Source organism: Taurulus bubalis (genome assembly GCF_910589615.1).
Source record: "Taurulus bubalis genome assembly, chromosome: 5".
NCBI classification, from domain to species: domain Eukaryota; kingdom Metazoa; phylum Chordata; class Actinopteri; order Perciformes; family Cottidae; genus Taurulus; species Taurulus bubalis.
In genome coordinates, this window is record NC_136593.1 from 17,339,887 (window position 1) to 17,357,780 (window position 17,894).

General features: G+C 42.9%; 1 protein-coding gene across 1 annotated transcript; it reads left to right on the forward strand.

Annotated features, from left to right (window-relative positions):
* Positions 1–331: 331 nt before the first annotated feature.
* On the forward strand, positions 332–17,646 carry atxn7 (ataxin 7; the record flags this gene model as incomplete). The annotated part of the gene is made up of 11 exons (XM_079218945.1): positions 332–539; positions 746–814; positions 6,479–6,583; positions 11,939–12,215; positions 12,854–13,185; positions 13,712–13,794; positions 14,265–14,545; positions 14,870–15,059; positions 15,237–15,358; positions 15,478–16,639; positions 17,596–17,646. The coding sequence occupies 11 exons, from the start codon at positions 332–334 to the stop codon at positions 17,611–17,613; spliced, it is 2,847 nt and encodes a 948-aa protein (XP_079075071.1). The 3' UTR covers positions 17,614–17,646.
* Positions 17,647–17,894: the final 248 nt, after the last annotated feature.

Here is a 17,894-nt window from a genome sequence, read left to right on the forward strand (position 1 = left end):
AATCACGGTTTAGCTTTAACTACCAAGCGAAATAGTTGAGATGCATTGCATGTAAAAGGAATTGAAGCTAACAAGTCAGGAACCCAGACACCCCTTTTATATAAACTGCCAGTTAATTCAGTACACTGTATGGCATATGCTGTATAAGCTTTGTAATTGTTGCTTGTTAAGTGTCTACACGTAGAGGTTCGTTTAAAAAAAAAAAAAAATGTTTTTTAAGGGCGGGTGCGGTGAAACAACACGCGTGTGCCCGTGTCAATCAGTGAAAAAGTCCTCCTATCCCGAGCGCTACCAATGCTGACTCTCGTGTCGTTACATTGTAGCGGAAAGAATGTCGGAAAGGGCCGAGGATGACGTCAGGGGGGAGCAGCGCCGAGCGGCCAGGCAGCAGCTGAAGCAGCAGCAGCAGATCCAGCGGGGAGAAGGCTCCACAGCAATGGCGACTGTTGCGGAGCGGAGATCCTTGCCTAGTCCAGAAATAATGCTGGGACAGCCGTGGAGCAACTGGGTCGACGCCGCCAAACTCAACGGCAACGACGGTGAGTCCCCCAGCGTCCCGAATGTGCGCGAGGAAACGAGGTAGAGCGCGACAGTTGCCAGTCCTGTCCTTTTTTTTTTTTTTTTTTTGGCCGATTGCATGCAGTTTTTTTTGGTGGAATACGAAGAAACGCTACTGGTAGCAACAGCACGAACAGGCAAGCAAGTGCAACTATTTATTTGTCTGTCTGGTCGTCTCATTTTTCAGGTGCCGAATCGGAGGAAAGTTTCAAAGACTTCGGGAAAAATCGTGAAGCCATGCGTTTGTGCAGAGAAGGTGAGTGTTTCTTTTTCTCTCTCTCTAGGGCCAAAGGTGTATTTTGGTTCTGGAGGGTTGCACATGCACATGGATTCAAACACTTAACACGCGTCGTTCAGCCAAAACGTAAACCTACTGTAAATCAATGCGCGGCATGAATTGACTGGACAACCGGATACAATAAGTGAAACGTGTCTATTATTCGTGTGGTTGTTGGCATTTACATCTGCCCCTGAAATAACTTCACGGTTAACAACTTAGACTCGCTGTTCTTGGGTATAGGCCCAAACATAGTGACAACAGTTTCATATAACGATTGGAGAATGCATTTAATAGACTTCATTGTTCATCATCCACATTTCTACCAGTTGTGTGTGTGTGTGTGTATATACGAACGCATTTCACGTGTCTCTTAAAAACAACAGCAGGGTGTGTTGCGTTCACAACTTAAAGGGTAGTAATCCTTTTTAAAGATAATAATTCGAGTACAACTTGATGGTTTCTCAAAGCAAGAACCCCAAATGAAAATGTCTGTTAAAACAGCATTTGTGGTTATTATTTGTTGTTGTTGTTGTAAAAGCCCCTCTTAGCCATAGCTGGGATTTGAATGGTATGAAGTTACAATATGGCTTGCTCCTATTTCACAAGCTGCTTACACACAACATGTGACAAACATTAATGTTTTGTTCGCACATATTTAGAGAAATATTGTAAGAAATTTGAACAAAATGCTGAATTTAAGATATCTTCTTAATGTCTCTTTAAGCACGTGCCCACCAACCAGCATGTCATCTCAATTCTGGAATTATTCAGACCAGATAAATGTAAACGTTATGCCTGCCATCATGCTGGATAAAAAAACAAAACAACAACAACCAGACTGCTTTGATATGATAACATGAATATGTTCCTGCTAGTAACTATAATCTAAGGTTATGCCAGGACGTTTCTCTTTTAGCTGATGAATATATATATATATATATATATATATATATATATATATATATATATATATATATATATATATATATATATATATATATATATATATATATATATTGGGTTACAGTACCGGGAAAGATGCAGTCATGACAGAAGTAAGAGAAAGGACATCATTTGACAAAGGTGATGATAAAACCATCAACATCAAAAACACTCATAATCTGGCTTCTGAGCCACAGATTGATGTTTCAGAGCATTTTGAACTGCAATTTTATTTTTGGAAACGTCTTGTTTAGCGTTCGCTGATTTGTCCTGCTATCAGGCCTGGATTTAGAGCAACCTCACTACAAAGGTAAATTGTTCCAACAATAAACTGGCACCTTGTTTAATTATACATCCGGAATCGTGCACTGTTTTCCAGGCTCACCAAGCTCTCAGGCTGACATTAGAATGAGCAAGTTGACATTATGAGTTAAAAGCCAGTTCATTTAATAAATGAATGATGAACAAACGTTGGTACTACAGTGACGCAGTGATTGTAGTTTGAAGCCAAGCTCAATAAAGTTTAATGAAAGGTTTCCTGCTTTGCTAAATGTCATGAGCTGTCTTCCACATCCAAAGCTACTTCTAATCGCAAGGGATTTTTACCGATTGCTCAAAGACACACGGCACATCAAATGTGACCTTGTTGTCATGGGACGCTCATATCAGCTATTCGGACAACAAGATTAACATGCATCCTTTTCTTTGAGCTGTATTTCAGAATTTAGTGTAGATTAAAAATAGATTTGTTCTCCGTTGTTTTTTTCTTCTTCTTCTATAAATCTATTTGTGTGTACAATTTGGCAGATACAATGGCACTCAACACCTTCATTAATTCTACAGGCAACAACAAGGCGATCACTGTGGTGTGATTAATTCTCACTTAATTTGACGGTTTTTGGACTTTGGTGACTCTTAATATAGAACACCGTTTGGAGACTGATTTGTCCAACACTTTGGAGGCACACTTTTATGCTGTCTAATAATGCATTTGCGGGAACCGGGCATCTGTCTGAAGTTATAGCTTAATGAGGAATGACCATAACAAAAGATACCACACTTCATTTTGTAACATGATTTGGCCCACACTTTTGATGTCATCAGTGTGTCTAGATTTCGTCTTTAGTCTTTTCCCCTCTCCATGTGTTGCTGTATAGTAAAGGGTTAATTGCCGACTACTTGACAGGGCACTTGTCTAACGTTGCATGGGTCAACAATGTGCGTTGTGTGCATACCCTAAGACCACTGCACAAGGTCAATGACACTACCTCGAGGCTCCCAATGGCAAGAAAAATAGAGCTTTCATATTTCATACGAAATGGTGTGAGATGCATTAAGGTGGCGATTCACCTGAAGACATGTCTGCTTTTTAAAAAAAATAAGTGGATGAGATTGTTTGTTCAAAAGAAGAAAGCAGAGAGTCTTAATGGTCTTCTAAAATGGGACATGTTGAGGTAATTTGACATGCGAGTGGCTCAAAAAATGTCTCTATCATGTAACGGCGTCCGTTGGTGTCTCTTGTTTGTGTCATGAGTCTGATCAACAAATGCTGCTCACAGTTCATAGAATGTTATAGTGTGTGTGTGTGTGTGTGTGTGTGTGTGTGTGTGTGTGTGTGTGTGTGTGTGTGTGTGTGTGTGTGTGTGTGTGTGTGTGTAGTTGGGGTATTACAAGTGGATGACTACACCTCTCCGCCATGACTCACCACCAGATTCCTCCTGTGGTGTAACCGCCATTCTAACACACATGGATGATTAACACATTGTAAAAAAAACAAAAAAAATGTATGGGAATTAATTAATGAATGATGAATCAACTCATCTTCTGCGTTGCATTAAAAAAAAATGCATTTCCCAGTCAGGGAAGCTGGGAAATGTAGTGCCAGTGTCAGCCACAGGTCAGATTCAGCCAGCGTGTGTTCAGCTCAGAGGCAGCAAGAGCTGCTGCTATTCCACCTAGATCATTCATCACTGCCACGGAGGAGGATGCTGAGATTAACTGGACTCTCATTCTCTTCCTCCGTCTCGTGCTCACAGGCTCTCTTTCTCTTCCTCGGCTCTCTCTCGCTTTGTCTTACCGACGCCTCGGCCTGTTTCTCTGCTCTCTTTCTCTCTCTGTGTTTTTTTTCTCTCCACGCTATATATCCTTTCCTGGGTTTGCTCAGCCGTTTTTTTTTTTTTGTCTCTTTCTCCTCCATAGTGACTTCCTTTCTTTTCTCCCTCTCTCTCACACTCTCTCTTTCTCTCTCTCTCCTTTTCATCTCCTCCTTGCACAAGAAGAAAATGGAGATTGAGAATGGGGCAGACACGGTGGCGTTGGACCACTTTTCAAGTCGGGCCATTTCAGCGGTACAGTTCAGTCGTTGCAAGTGCGTTGAATGCAGAGTGGGCAGGCGATCTAGCCGGGCTGTTTTTTCTTTTCTTTTCTTTTTTTTTTATAGTCGAGCAACTCGTTTGGAGAACGCTCCAAGTGAACAACTACAGCAGTTTGAGAATGAGTTTCGTTTGACCTTGCTATTGATCAAGCAAGGAAATGTGGTTAGCTTGTTGGACGCCACAGTTCTCGGCCTGTTTCAATAAAGGATCCGAGAGAAGTTTTAAACAGAGTTTTAATGGAGAATACATGGCGCACTCGTGCTCTCTCATTATAACTTAAATCTGCTGCTGGTACAGGAGACTGGCTCATTGAGAGGGTTGGATTAATACAGATATGTAGAACCAAGAAGTTTCACAGAACTCCGGCCAGCTTCCAACTTCTGCTTAAATGGCTTATGCAAGTGGCAACCAGCGAGTACTGCCCTCCGCATCACATTTCTGCACTTGTTCTCTGTTAATAGTAGTCCGACCCTTGCTTGTGGACAGGGGTGTCAGCAGTGTGCTTTCCAACTCAAGCTCTATATAATTGACATGCCTTTGTCCAGTAAGTGAAGGCATTTGCCTTTTTTCCTTGGCAGACATCCGCCGCTGTGAAAATAAGTCTTTTCGCTCCACGGCTGTTGAAGGAGACACTTAGCAGAGTGGCTTCAGACAATTGACATGCATTAAGTAGCATCAGGCTTGTCAATTCATCCACACAAGACTGCCACTGACCTCACTGACAGGGAATCCCACCAGGTTGGCCCTTTTTTTTTTTTTTAAATGGGCTTTGCTTAATGGCCCTCATCCCTTCCAGACTCGTCTAGCGATGTTTGGAGAACCCTTGACGGCCCTGGTGGAGTACATATTGAACAGGGGCTCCACTTCTCTCCTCTTGTGTCCCGTCTTCTGCTCATCTCATCATAACGCCACAGGCAAATCTCTTAATCAGCCTCCTAATTAGGTGGTTTCTGGTTCTGTGTGCCAGGGTACATTTTGATCAAATTCTGGTGAGTGGTGGCACTTCCCTCCGTTGGCCCTCGAGTGCCGTGTGAAGTGCGATGCTTGGTTTGTACAATCTGTTGACTCGAGATGCCGGAGCTGCAGACTTTGGAAGTCATGCTGCTTGTGCTTTTGTTTTTTGATCGTGAGGCACTGCTATGAGTTGTCAAAAGGTTTTCAGGTTTATGACCCTTTTGTGTGCGTCCACATTTAAATTGTTACTCCATAATGCCGTCTTGTGTTAAGCATGAGCTGGTTTGAGGGGAGGCGGTTTCAGATGAGTCCTGGCTCATGAGATTGGGATCTCATTCGTGGCTTGGAATATGTTGTTGTAATGGATTTTAAACATATAGACCTCACTGCGAAATGGAACTTTTATAACTTGACAGACTTTGATATGAAAACCAAAATATCTCTGTTTTGATCGTTGGACTTCAAATAATGATTATTTCTATAATTAATCGGTTTTCTCACTACAGTGAGATTTTTTTTTTATGGGAATGTCCATCATAATATTTTAAAGCCCAAGGTGATGAGTTAAAATTCCTTGTTTAGTCTGACTAATGGTCCAAAACCCAACGATACTCTGTATACTAGCACATACAACAAAGTGAGTCCAACAATTAATCGTCTGTTCTCAAAAGTTGCAGATTTCTGTTGTGTTTGTTCACTAATTGACAAAGTGTTGCTGCTCTATTTGATTGTTTAGATTGTTTGTTTTCTTTGATATTATTTAGTTGCAGTATAAACAAGGTCTTTTGCCTTTGCGAGACTGCCAACGTTAACATTAAAGATGGGAGAAGTCACTCAGTAGATGAACAACACAGGCAGCATGAGGAGGATAACGTATTCAATTTGATTCCTTTCTGATGGTCACAAATCATCCACGCGTTGTACTACATACATTTTGCATGTGCTGTGTTTGTGGCGTTCATTCTTTGACGGCGGGAAACCTTTAGATTTCTTTCTTTCCTGCTCCTTATCATTGGGACGTTCTTTATAAGGCGTGGGGACTTTGTCGTGATGAGAATTGGCATGTGCAGACTTTGTTTGCTCTACACTCTACAAAATCTTTAAATGTATGCATTTTCATGTGTATTGTGCAACGCAATGATGTGAACATTCATTATATCCAGGACATGACTAAGTTTCATTTTTGATGGTATGCTATTAATGCGAAGTTACCCTATCTTGAGCTCTTACAGTGTTATGACAACAAATGCTGGATGTTTCAATGAAGAGTCAGGCTGGTGCCAACTGGAGCGCCAGGTGAATGTAAGTCTATTTTATTTGTCTCTCCTTGACCTGTCTCCTGTCTGCTTCATTCTACCCCTGTGTACAGACATGCCCATATTTGGCAAATGCCCCGCACAGGATGACTTCTACCTGGTGATGTGCAACCACTGCGGCCAGGTAGTCAAGCCCCAGGCCTTCCAAGCACACTACGGTAAGAGTCATGCACACACTTGCATGAATAGGCATGCATATATTCAGAGTAATTTTTTATGCTCACACCATTTAGATTTAGCTTTAAGAGTCTCTGAATTGTATCGATAACCCACACACAAGAAGAGTGAGTGAATGTCCACCGTAGTGGAAAGAAGAAATGTGACAAAGTAGTCTTCATCTGTAAGAACCATATACCACTTCATGGCTGGTGGTGATATTTCACACATCAGCACACTCTATGGTATCACTTCTCCCTCCGCCTTTGTTTTTCCCCCACCACTTTTCCTTCTCCACGCAGTAACCCGAGATCGGAAGGCGCAGACTTTAAATTTATTAATTTATTTAACTCACTGTCTCGTGTGTGTGTGTGTGTGTGTGTGTGTGTGTGTGTGTGTGTGTGTGTGTGTGTGTGTGTGTGTGTGTGTGTGTGTGTGTTTACAATTCCCCTGTTAATATTTGATGCGGCTCTATCGGTCTTCGCAGTATTTTTTTTAAACATACATTGGCCGGATAAGATTTCTAGTTCTGCTGCTACGTGTGTGTTCGCGCGCGCACACTTGGTAGTTAAGCTGGATCCTTTGAATAAAATGCGAGAGTAAGTGGATGAATTATAGATCCGTAAATAGAGTGACTGCATCACTGTGGATCTCTTTAAACTTGACGGTGTTAACGGCAAGTTCACAAACGCCCACAGTTGCTGAAATAAATAAGCTGTCTGTTCGCTCACAATCTCATTTTCCTGAAACGATCTTTGTGAGAGTGACATCTACCATGTCCTGCCATGTAAGGCTCGCAGTTTTAACGTAAGAGTGTTTATTGATCTTTGTAAATTAAGTAAATTTAAGATCACGTGATGTGTTAAAGTCTGTTCATGTGAGAGTGAGGTGATGGCTTCGACCCTTATGTGCACCAGTTTTTATCCCATCGCTACATTCTGACTGCCAGCATCTGAATCACACATCTGATAACATTCTCTCCTTATGGTTTGGTTCTTTTTTTGGTCCTAAATTGTTGGGTTTTTGTTCCTGTCAGCGGTGTGCAATCCCCATGAAAGTGCGACAGCAGTTACAGTTGCCGAGGTCAGCCACCAGAGGGGGGTATAACGACACATGGCTCCCATTGGAACTGTCCTGGCCACTATAACAATATTTAAAGAGACGGTTCCTCCCACACTGCTAAACGATATAGACTGAAACAAGCCTGTCTAGAACAGACTTTTACTCATGACTGGTGCAGTTTAGTTGTCATACCTGCATGGGGATTTAAAAAAATAAGAACTAGACAGACATTGGAGGGCATTAAAGTGCCTATGCAGTAAAACAGTACTGACAAAATCCCAGCAGGTGGCTGCCGCACATCTTTAACAGGGTTGTGTTGTGAATCCAGAATGCACAATCTGGTAGATTGATGCATCTCTAATCATTATAATTGTTTACCATCACTTGTATGCTCCTGAATTAATGTATAGATTGAATCTAACTGTAAAGCAAGGAGTCTCTGTATGTGGGTATGTTGTTTGCATATCTTAACAGCGCTGTCTCTCTCTAGTCTTCATTCTTTCTCTGACTGGGAATGTTGGTGTTGGCAGTGGTAGAAGTAGGCCTACTCCAAACTTTTTTCCCTGAAGTAAAACTATTACTATTATACTGCATCAAATGTTTACGTCAAGTGAAAAGTGAAAAAGAGACATTATCAGCACAATGTACTTAAATGTACTTTATGTCTGTTAAAGGTGGAGCTGTTAATTCGTTGATGCTGGATAGATTTATGAATGATGATGCATTATGTTTTTAATTATATTTTAATTATATTGTGCGAGTCAAATCTGAATCTGCAATGCAACTAGTAAAACAATTATGTTAGGTGAATATAGTATTACAATTTTTTCTCTCTTTGGATACTAACAACATTCAATATTTTCCACATCTTAACATTATAATAAATCGATAGCTGTTTGAGGCCCTAGTCGGGGGGTGGCCCCAGGCAGTGGCCTACCTTGCCTAAAGGCAGCCCTCAGTGTTTCTTTTCCTGTGAACCAGTTTGTATTTCATGGCAACTTGGGTGTGTGACGCAACTATGTCATGAAAGGTGTACTGCTGAGGACTCAAGGAAGTGCAGTGTTGAGGGTGAAGTTGTTTGTATGAGCGTTTATTAAGAAAGCTGCAGGCAGCAACAACACAGGCCGAGCATTCGGCTCCCTCTGAGTTGGCATGTTTTCAACGAGCACTGCACTAGTTATGCAAAGTGCTAAATAAACGGCTATCGGTGCCTCTTTTTAATCCATCCAAGTAGTAGTTGTAAGCACCACAAAAGAGCTGGTGCTAATTCTTTTTTATTATTATTATCGAATAATGTGACTATTCATTTTAGATGAATCTAGAAAATAGTAGAAAATCACAGATTCCCATAATTTAATGTGAAGTCTTCAGAAGTCTTATTTTTATATATATATATATATATATATATATATATATATATATATATATATATATATATATATATATATATATATATATATATATAACTGTGTAAAGTAGCAAATCTCCAAAATGGCAAGGCTAGAATCCGATAATGATTGCTGTTTTTTGTTTGATAGATTACTTAAACATTAATAATTGGTGAGTCATTTTCTTTCAATTGACTAATTGTTTCCGTCCCACACAGGAACGGTATTAATATAAGTAAAACTATGTGGCAATGCTAATGTCTATCTCCCTCTAATGTCATTATAGGAAGACCTCATGAGTCGTTAACACGGGGCAAAGGCGCTGATCTCAGCACCATTGAGATGGTATCAATATGATGTTAGCATGCTTCTTTGAGCCCATCTGTCTTCCGTGAGGTGTTTGTGCCTCTCAGCTGAGGCTGATCCCAGCAGGGGTGATGCTCACCGCAGAACGGGAAGTACCAAGCTCTACTGCTGTTTTATGCATTCGCTTATGAACTAGTGGAACAAAGCCTTGTCTCCTCACAGCTCTGCTTACACACACACACATTGCCTTGGCTGAAACGCACATTATGGGATCATGCACCTTTTAGCTGAGATGGCAAGTAAACTAACCATAGTGTTTGTTATTTTGACCAGAAGAACAGGGTTATTGTTACACAGAGGTCGGCTCATGCAACGGCTGGAACATGGTTGCTTGCTGAGATGGTAGTAAGGCCATCAAACAGCCAGGGATTCCCCTTAGCACTGAGCCAACTAACCGTGTGAAAGAGGATATTACAGCTCTTCCTATTCCTTGTGTCTACTGTTTTTGTTTTCCTCCACTCCACGCTCTGCTTCTATTCTTCCGCTGGTGTTGTCTCGCTTTTCTTCCCAGTGTAGTTATTTGTCGACAGAGCACAGAGTGTCACGCTGTGGTTTCCTGGTGTGATTTTGTGCGGTGTTGACTATGACCGAGACAAGACGGCAGGGGAAGACGAGTGGGCTGGAGGGAGGGAATGGGTGTGTAGAGACGGGCCGGGCCTTTATATAAGAGGACATTTTTTTCCCTGCTTGAAAAGGGAAATTGGAAGAAGGCTATTCAGTTTGAAGGTGTGTGTGTTTTGAAGGCTGAGGTAAATGAGGAGTGGCATCTCCGTGCCCATGCATGTGTGTTTGCATCCCTGAAACACAGTTTCTGCAGCAACACACTTGTTTGCAGATAACCTGCTGAGCTTTTGCCCACGGCCCGGTACCCTGCCCCTCCATGGATATAGCCCAGTAAAAGCTGAGCTAACCAGGTCCACAACTCGCCACGCTAGCTAGCTGCTGACACAGATTATTTATATGAAAACATTTCTGTGCTCCTGAAGCTGAATCCTCTTTTATTCACTGTATGTTTGCGCAAAGGTCGTGTTTTTCGTCGTTCTTCATCATTTTGCCCATGCGTCTCTCTCGAACTAGGTCAAGTTGACCTTCGGTGGCTAATTTCTCCTTAGCTCTTCTCTGTCTCTGTCTCTCTCGCTCTTTGCCTCTCTCTGTCTCTCTGTGTCTGTCTGTATAGAGACAGAGCACAATTAAGTCCTGCTCACACTGGAGGGAAAACAGTTTATTACTATCATTGACTTTGTATAGTGTGAAGGTGCCTGCTTTTGTGCTGGAATGCACTACCAACAGGGTAAAGAACCCCAAAACTGTGCCGCCTGTTGAGTTTTCAAATGTACCCAGCATTTGGTAGCGCTTCTCAATTCCTTTATTTTTGGTGCTCTTAAACTCCGGAGTAGTGTGGACGCTCGGCGTAAATATAGCAAAAGATATGCTTTTTAAAATGGAAGCATAGTAGTGTGGACTTAGCCTCAGAAAACAATAGAGGATACAGGCAATATTATGTGATGCATCAAAAAATAGGATAACTGGTGATCCTGGCGCTCAATAGGCACGCATTTTGTCCAAATGTCAATTTTAGACTAACCATATTTCAGTATGCATGCACCTTGTTTTATAGTGGAATATGGAGAAACCTGAAAGCTTTGCAGCTTAATCTTTGCCAGCGCCTGAGCAAACCACATTAGCTTACTAACGCATAGGGAACATTAGCTTGCCAACAGCTAACTTGTCCCAACATCAATTGAACCTCTTAACAACATAGGGTGCGAAAATATGAGTGCTAAAATCTGATGTTTTTAGCTAGCTACGGGTATAGCAATGCATAATGTGATGCCTTTTGTTTTCTCCTCCAGTGGCCATGGTTTCCTGCATATGACATGTTGCTCTCGCTCACTCTCTCTGAATGAAAGTCTAGTCTCTAGGAGCTGCAGTGATAATGTCAATAATGTTATTTTGAGTGTGCTATTTCATTGTTGTATGCCGTTACTGAAAATAGCGAGAGCGTCTTTTGAAAACCCAAACGCTGCTGTGATTATTGTGGGTGAACTCGCTTCGCAGCATGTTCGATTATGTTTGGAAACCATGGTTCCTACTTCAATTTCTTTTCAGAGGAAAAATATATTTAGTTTTGGATGCAAGCACTTAGTAATGAAAATATTGTCCCGTTCATCTATTTTTGGCTTTCCATCCACATCTCAGTATCACCATAACCTTTTCTGCTGTCATACTGCCTTTTATCAGTTTGCACGGTCTAGGTTGTTCGAAGCTCAAGCAGGAAATGAAGTTCTGACCTGTTGGCTGCATGAATCACAAATGCTGCTTATTTGTTGTTAAGGTAGCCTGCTAACTACTGTCAAAGGAAGATTTCTACCTTCCCAAGTGTCTTACCTTTTTCTCCTGACCTGTGGCCCAATTATTGCTACATTTTCCCATTTACATGATTCGGTTATAGTGCTGGGTCAAAGCTTTACCTCACCCTGATCATCTAATTTAGTTAATTATTGTGTGTTAATGCCAACCTGGTTTGTACTGTCGCTCCAGAGAGAAGACACAGTTCGGTCAGCAAGCCAGCCTCCACCGCCCCCTTCCCCGTGTCGGGCAGGAACAGGACCGGCGCAAGTGGACTCGGGCCTGGGCTGGGCTCGGGGTCTGTAGCTGGACTGGCAAGTGGAGGCATCCTGAGCCGACCTTCCGCCGCTGGATCTTCAGTGTCCTCCTCCTCCAATCCCAAACTCCTCAAACCAGCCAAAGAGAAGCTGCCAGGCATTCCGCGAAGAACCCCCTTTGCACCCTTCAGGACACCCCAGCTGGATAAAATGTAAGTTCCTCTGTGTAACATTTGCAGTAAAGTGTGCAATTTTCCGGTATACACTAAGACTAGGGCTGAACAGTTAATCGTCTTTGTATCAATATAAAAGTTGAAGCCACCGATTTTTCAATTCCCTGCTGTTATAACAACTGTTGCCTTTAATATTTACTCAGCTGTAATTGATTAATGTTAATTTGGTGGGGGGAAAAAACATCTTGGCTGTTGCCTGGTGTTTTATACATTTACACTCGGCCAAAGAAACACCACTCTGTATCTTTATAGTCGTAGTCTTTGATAACTCCACCTGTGTTTAAAATGTTCCTTCTTATTTAACAGGCTGCAGTCTAAATGAAGAAGAGTTGTAAGTGCAGTATGGTGGCATTATTATTAAAATCTCTTATTTCGTCCAGGGTCTGTGCTCCGGATAGGTCAGAAAAGTCATATATTTTGACACCTGTTTTTAATCTTTTTTTTTTATTACCACAGTCTGTGATACCTAATGGATCATATAGATTTTTGTTTTGTCCTCCCAGCCCCCTCCATACGTACACATCTGTCTCTTACCATACATTTCTCACTGGCTCCGTGTTTCTAACTCTCAGCTTCCTCCTTGCTGCGCTCTTCATCTCTGTAACCTTCTCTTCCAGCCTCACCCCGGCTGTCAAGGTGGAGAAGATGCATCTGAGGGTGGACTCGTCAGCTAAGCTGGTGCAGGCTCCATCTGCGCCAGCCGCCCCCTCATCCTCCTCTACATCCTCCTCTAGCACCACTGTGAGCTCCAACACTACCACCATCACCACCTCCTCCTCATCCTCAGCCCTTAAACCAGGCCTTAACTGTCCCTCCATACCAAAGCCTCCATTACTGGCCCCGGGTCCGATTCCCAACGGCAAGGGTCACCTCTCAGTCCTCTCAGACAAGAAGCAGGACAGCAGCAGCAGTGCCAGTAGCAGACGCCACCTTAACAAGAAAGTGACAGGTCAGTTGGAGAGGAAATGAAGTGAAGCTGCTCTTCCAGTTTTGTTATTGTTAGGTCGGATTTATGAATGCAGTTTAGATTATGATGTACAGTATTTTTATACTGTCTCATACAACATATTTCTGTCCTTGCCTAAAATGTTTTGTTTTCTCTCATCTTTCTTAATCTTGCACAGCACAAGACTTGTTCTTTATATGAAATCCCATCGTGTAAAGAACTGTAATGTATTTAGTTGATGACAACAAACATCTATAGAGCATATTGCACGTTTTACTCACAATATATCAGGATATTTACTACAGGGATTAAAGTAAAGAAAAGAAGAAAAAAACTCTGAAAGTTACCAATTAGAACAGCTACCTGTCTTCACAACGTCACGACCATCAGCTTAAAAGACCATGACTCATCTCAGATGAATATTTTACCAAACACAGCTTGCAGTTCAGCAAGTTTTAGAACAGTTGATTTGTCACAATGTATCCAAGTAACAATGTTCTCCTCCCTCACTCCTCTCCTATGCCTTCAGAACGGGAGTTCAATGCAGATGTCCACTGTGGCGTTGTGGATATAACCACTCGGAAACAATGCACAAGATCCCTAACATGCAAGGTGAGCAGTGTCACAGCAAAGTCACTTTAGAAAGTAATTAATATCTCACTGGAAACAAATCTAAAAGATTAAATTAATTAATGACATTTCTGAGTGACGTTTATGAAAAATGAAGACCACGGACATCAGATACTATCATTCCTTCAGTCCTCTGTCCTTCTGGCTTTGACTCACAGCAGAGAAGTTTACAAGCCAGTGATCACGTTGTGGCCCTTTAATGTATTTTGGACAATGATAGCATTCTATGGCATTGTTGATGTTGACCATTTTATATGGCATTTGTTGATGATAATAAACACATAGAATATTACCAGTTTTTTTTAAAGGATGATGTGCCACACATGCCTTAATCTCAACACATTAACATTGGATTAAATATAAATGAATTCCATCATGAGACTGAAACCCAAACAGACCCACCTCCCAAAACATTGATTCTGACCTTTTGACCTTTTCTAATGTCCCACCAGACACATTCCTTAAGCCAGCGGAGGGCGGTGCCAGGGCGGAGGAAGCGCTTTGACACATTGCTGGCAGAGCACAAGAACCGAACAAGGGAGAAGGAGAAGGAGAGAGAGCTCCACCAACCCCATTCCCAGCAAAACGCCTCTCTCAGGGACCCTCACCCCTCCTCCCACCTCGCTGCTGCCCATGACGCTCACCAGGTCGCTCATGGCAACGGCCCTGCCCCAGACGCCACTAAGCCTTTGCCACTCTGCAAACCCAAATTTCACAGCCCTGGTCTTCCACGGTATGTCCTGCACCAGTTCTGTTCTTGTATTTCATTTAGTTTTTATATATATATATATATATATATATATATATATATATATATATATATATATATATACACACACACACACACACACACACACACACACACACACACACACACACACACACACACACACACACACACACACACACACACACACACACACACACACACACACACACACACACAGAGCGTGTAGTCACACCTGACAAACTACTGCGATTACTGAGAAGTGAAACAAACAGTTACAATCACGCATTTGACACATTTTGGTTGATTCTCTCATTATCTGTCCATCAGACTAAACAGCAGTCACGGAGGTGGTACCCCCGGAGACCCTGCAGTCGTCCACGAGTCACCGCACCATGCCCATACGGCGCCCGATGGGTTTTCTCGCCCCTCCAGCGACGAGGGAGAGAATGAGGAGCGGGAGGACAGCGCTGACAAACTGGACTGTCACTATTCAGGTTATCACCCTCGACCGGCAGCTGTAAGTGCACCCAACCATACTGGTCTCTGTTTGGCCATGCAACAACTTTTTCTGAGGAAGGATTGAAGATTTTTAAAAGATAATTCCTCATTTGTTTCAGATTTCACAGACATGTGAATTTGCTTTTCATGATTGATGTATATATCCTGATAGTTGGTACCTGCTCTCTGTTCCCAGTACTGTACATTTGGAAGTCGCCTGTTGGGGAGAGGTTGCTACTCCTTTGACAGGCGATGGGACAAAGTGCGATGTGCCCTAACCACAATGATGGACAAACACGTTAACTCTCAGATGTGGAAGTAAGTGTGTCCAGATTTAATTATGGCCGAAGCACGTAATAATTAGCCGCCTTTTTACAGGAAGCATTCTTGAACTGTTAAAAGTCGTTGCAAATGAATGATATCGTTCCTTGTTGCAGGAAAATCCCCTTGGCCTTGGAGAACTCCTCCTCCGTTGCACCTTCCCATAGGACAAGCACAAATTCCCACGGTAGCACCCCCTCTTCAGGCTTCCTGGGCCCCCCTGCCACCTTGCCCCAGACTCCTTATAGCCAGTCGTACGAGGGTAAGTCTGTGCTCTCATATGGGACCACCTTAAATGCCCGCAGCTCCCCACAGGGCGGGGCCGAGCACCCGGCCTACGGCATTACGCAGGCCCGACAAGTGTCTTCGTCGCCGCAGATGCCTTCAGTCCACTTGTCGTCCTCCTCTTCTTCAGCTCCTTCCCTCGCCTCGGGCCGGGCACTTAAGTCCCGTTCCTCCAGCAGCAGCACTACCAAGTCGTCGTCATCCTTCAAGCCCAAGGAGATCTCCTCTGGCTCCTCTACACCCTTCATCCCCAACTCCATTGGTGGGGTCAGTGGTGGAGCCAACAGTAGCAACACAAGCTTCAGCTCGGGGAAGAAGAGAAAGAACAGCTCCATACTCTCTTCATCCCATGGACCCTCTGAATCCTCCTCTTCTAATGCCATCTACTCTTCCTCCACCTCCCCTTTCAAGAAGAACTGTACGAATGTTGGCAGCTCAGGGAGCACCTACCACCATGGCTCATTAGGTCCTTCGTCGTCATCATCGTTATCTTCCTCCCACAGCGGAGTCCACAGCGTGGGGCTTAACTGTGGCCCCACTGTGCGGACTAACTCACTCAGCCTCAAGGCGGAGCCTTCTGGAGGTTCAGCAGGCGGCTCCTCAGGCCCGCCAGCACGAGGTCCTGCCTCGGGCAGCCCTGCAGAATCCATCAAGCGCATGAGCGTAGTGATGAACAGCAGTGACTCGACACTTTCCCTGGGACCCTTTGTCCACCACCAGTCCTTGTCCTCATCTGACCACCACACCAACTTCAGCCACCACTCCACAGACGGGCGCCTGGAGGGCAAGAAGCGCAAAAGCTCTCCTGCCTCCAGCGGCATTAATAGTAGTGGTGGTGGTGGTGGTGGTGGGGGAGGAGGAGGTGGTGGTGTGGGACCTGGACCAGGAAGACCCAAAGTGGCCAAGTCACCCGCCATTAACAACATCCATGGGAAACATGGGCGAAGTATTCCAGGGACGCCAGGTTTACCAAACAACTCCCATCTACATCAGGTGGGTTTTAAAAATGTTTTAAAGTGGAGATAAATGTCTCCTCTCAGCTCTGTTTTACATTTGTGTTCCAGTAAGCCATGACAGTGTGGCAGTGAGCCAGTTCTAGGGGTTTTCGTTCCATATTATGAGACCGATGCGCATCCACTACAGACATTCAAACCATTGGGACCTTTTTGTTTCATGAGTTTAGGGGTTTTCCACCACTACGTAACATCGACGTACAAAATGGTGAATTGCACAATTACAACCCTTTGAACTTTTAACCTAGAATGTGTTACTTTTAAAGCAGTCAATATTTTAGCAAAGAACTACTAAATAGATTACTTTATAACTATTTTAACTAGGGCTGTACCGAATAGTTGGAAGCTGCAAACCTTCAGTTGTTACGCTCTAAATCTGGATGCTGCGCATTTTCTTTTTTTCTGCATGTCTTTCTTTCTTTGAACCAAGTATTTCTGCACATTTACAGGTACAGATGGGATACAGTAATATTGTCAGTATTACACTATTTCTAGAATTAGATTTGAGTGGCTGCTGCACAGGTTTGTTTCAGACACGTGTGATGCAAACATTACCAAAGGTTCGAATTTACTGTAGAAAGAAACAAAACTGTAATAATTAAAAAAATTCATAAGTTTTTAATCTAACAAACAATTCTTCTTTCATTTTTACTGCAGTCAAAAAACTGTTTGCTCTTACTTTCTGCCGACAAAGGGAGGCATGCAGTGGACAAGTTGTATTCATTAAAGAAAGCTAAATTAATGAAATAAAAAAATAGTTCAAAGTAAATTAGTCCAATGAACACATTAAGATTTTTGTTTTTAAGGGTACAACGTCATCAAATATTGGGACTGACATTTTAAGCTTTATTCAAAAACTTTGATAAAAGTTTCTAATGTAAAGAAAAAAAGACTAATTTTAATATAGTGTTTTTCTTCTTCTCCCTTCTCCTCCAGCCAAAGGCTCGTCCCTGACAGTGGTGTCCGGCCTCTGTGTATGAAACCGGCAGGCGGACGGGGAGAAGACCGGAGCGGTCCGCATACCGCTCTGGTCTTCTCAAGGCCTTCTAGAATCAAACCCACATTACTCTCAGCTTCCCACAATCCTCAGGGTGGAGATGATCTGGACTGCCCAGTGAAGTCAATGTGGTCCTTACTATTTCTCCCAAAGCCATGTGTGTGTGTGTGTGTGTGTGTGTGTGTGTGTGTTGGGAGGAGGGATGCAATGGCACTGTATTTATAGTGTGGAGCGCCAG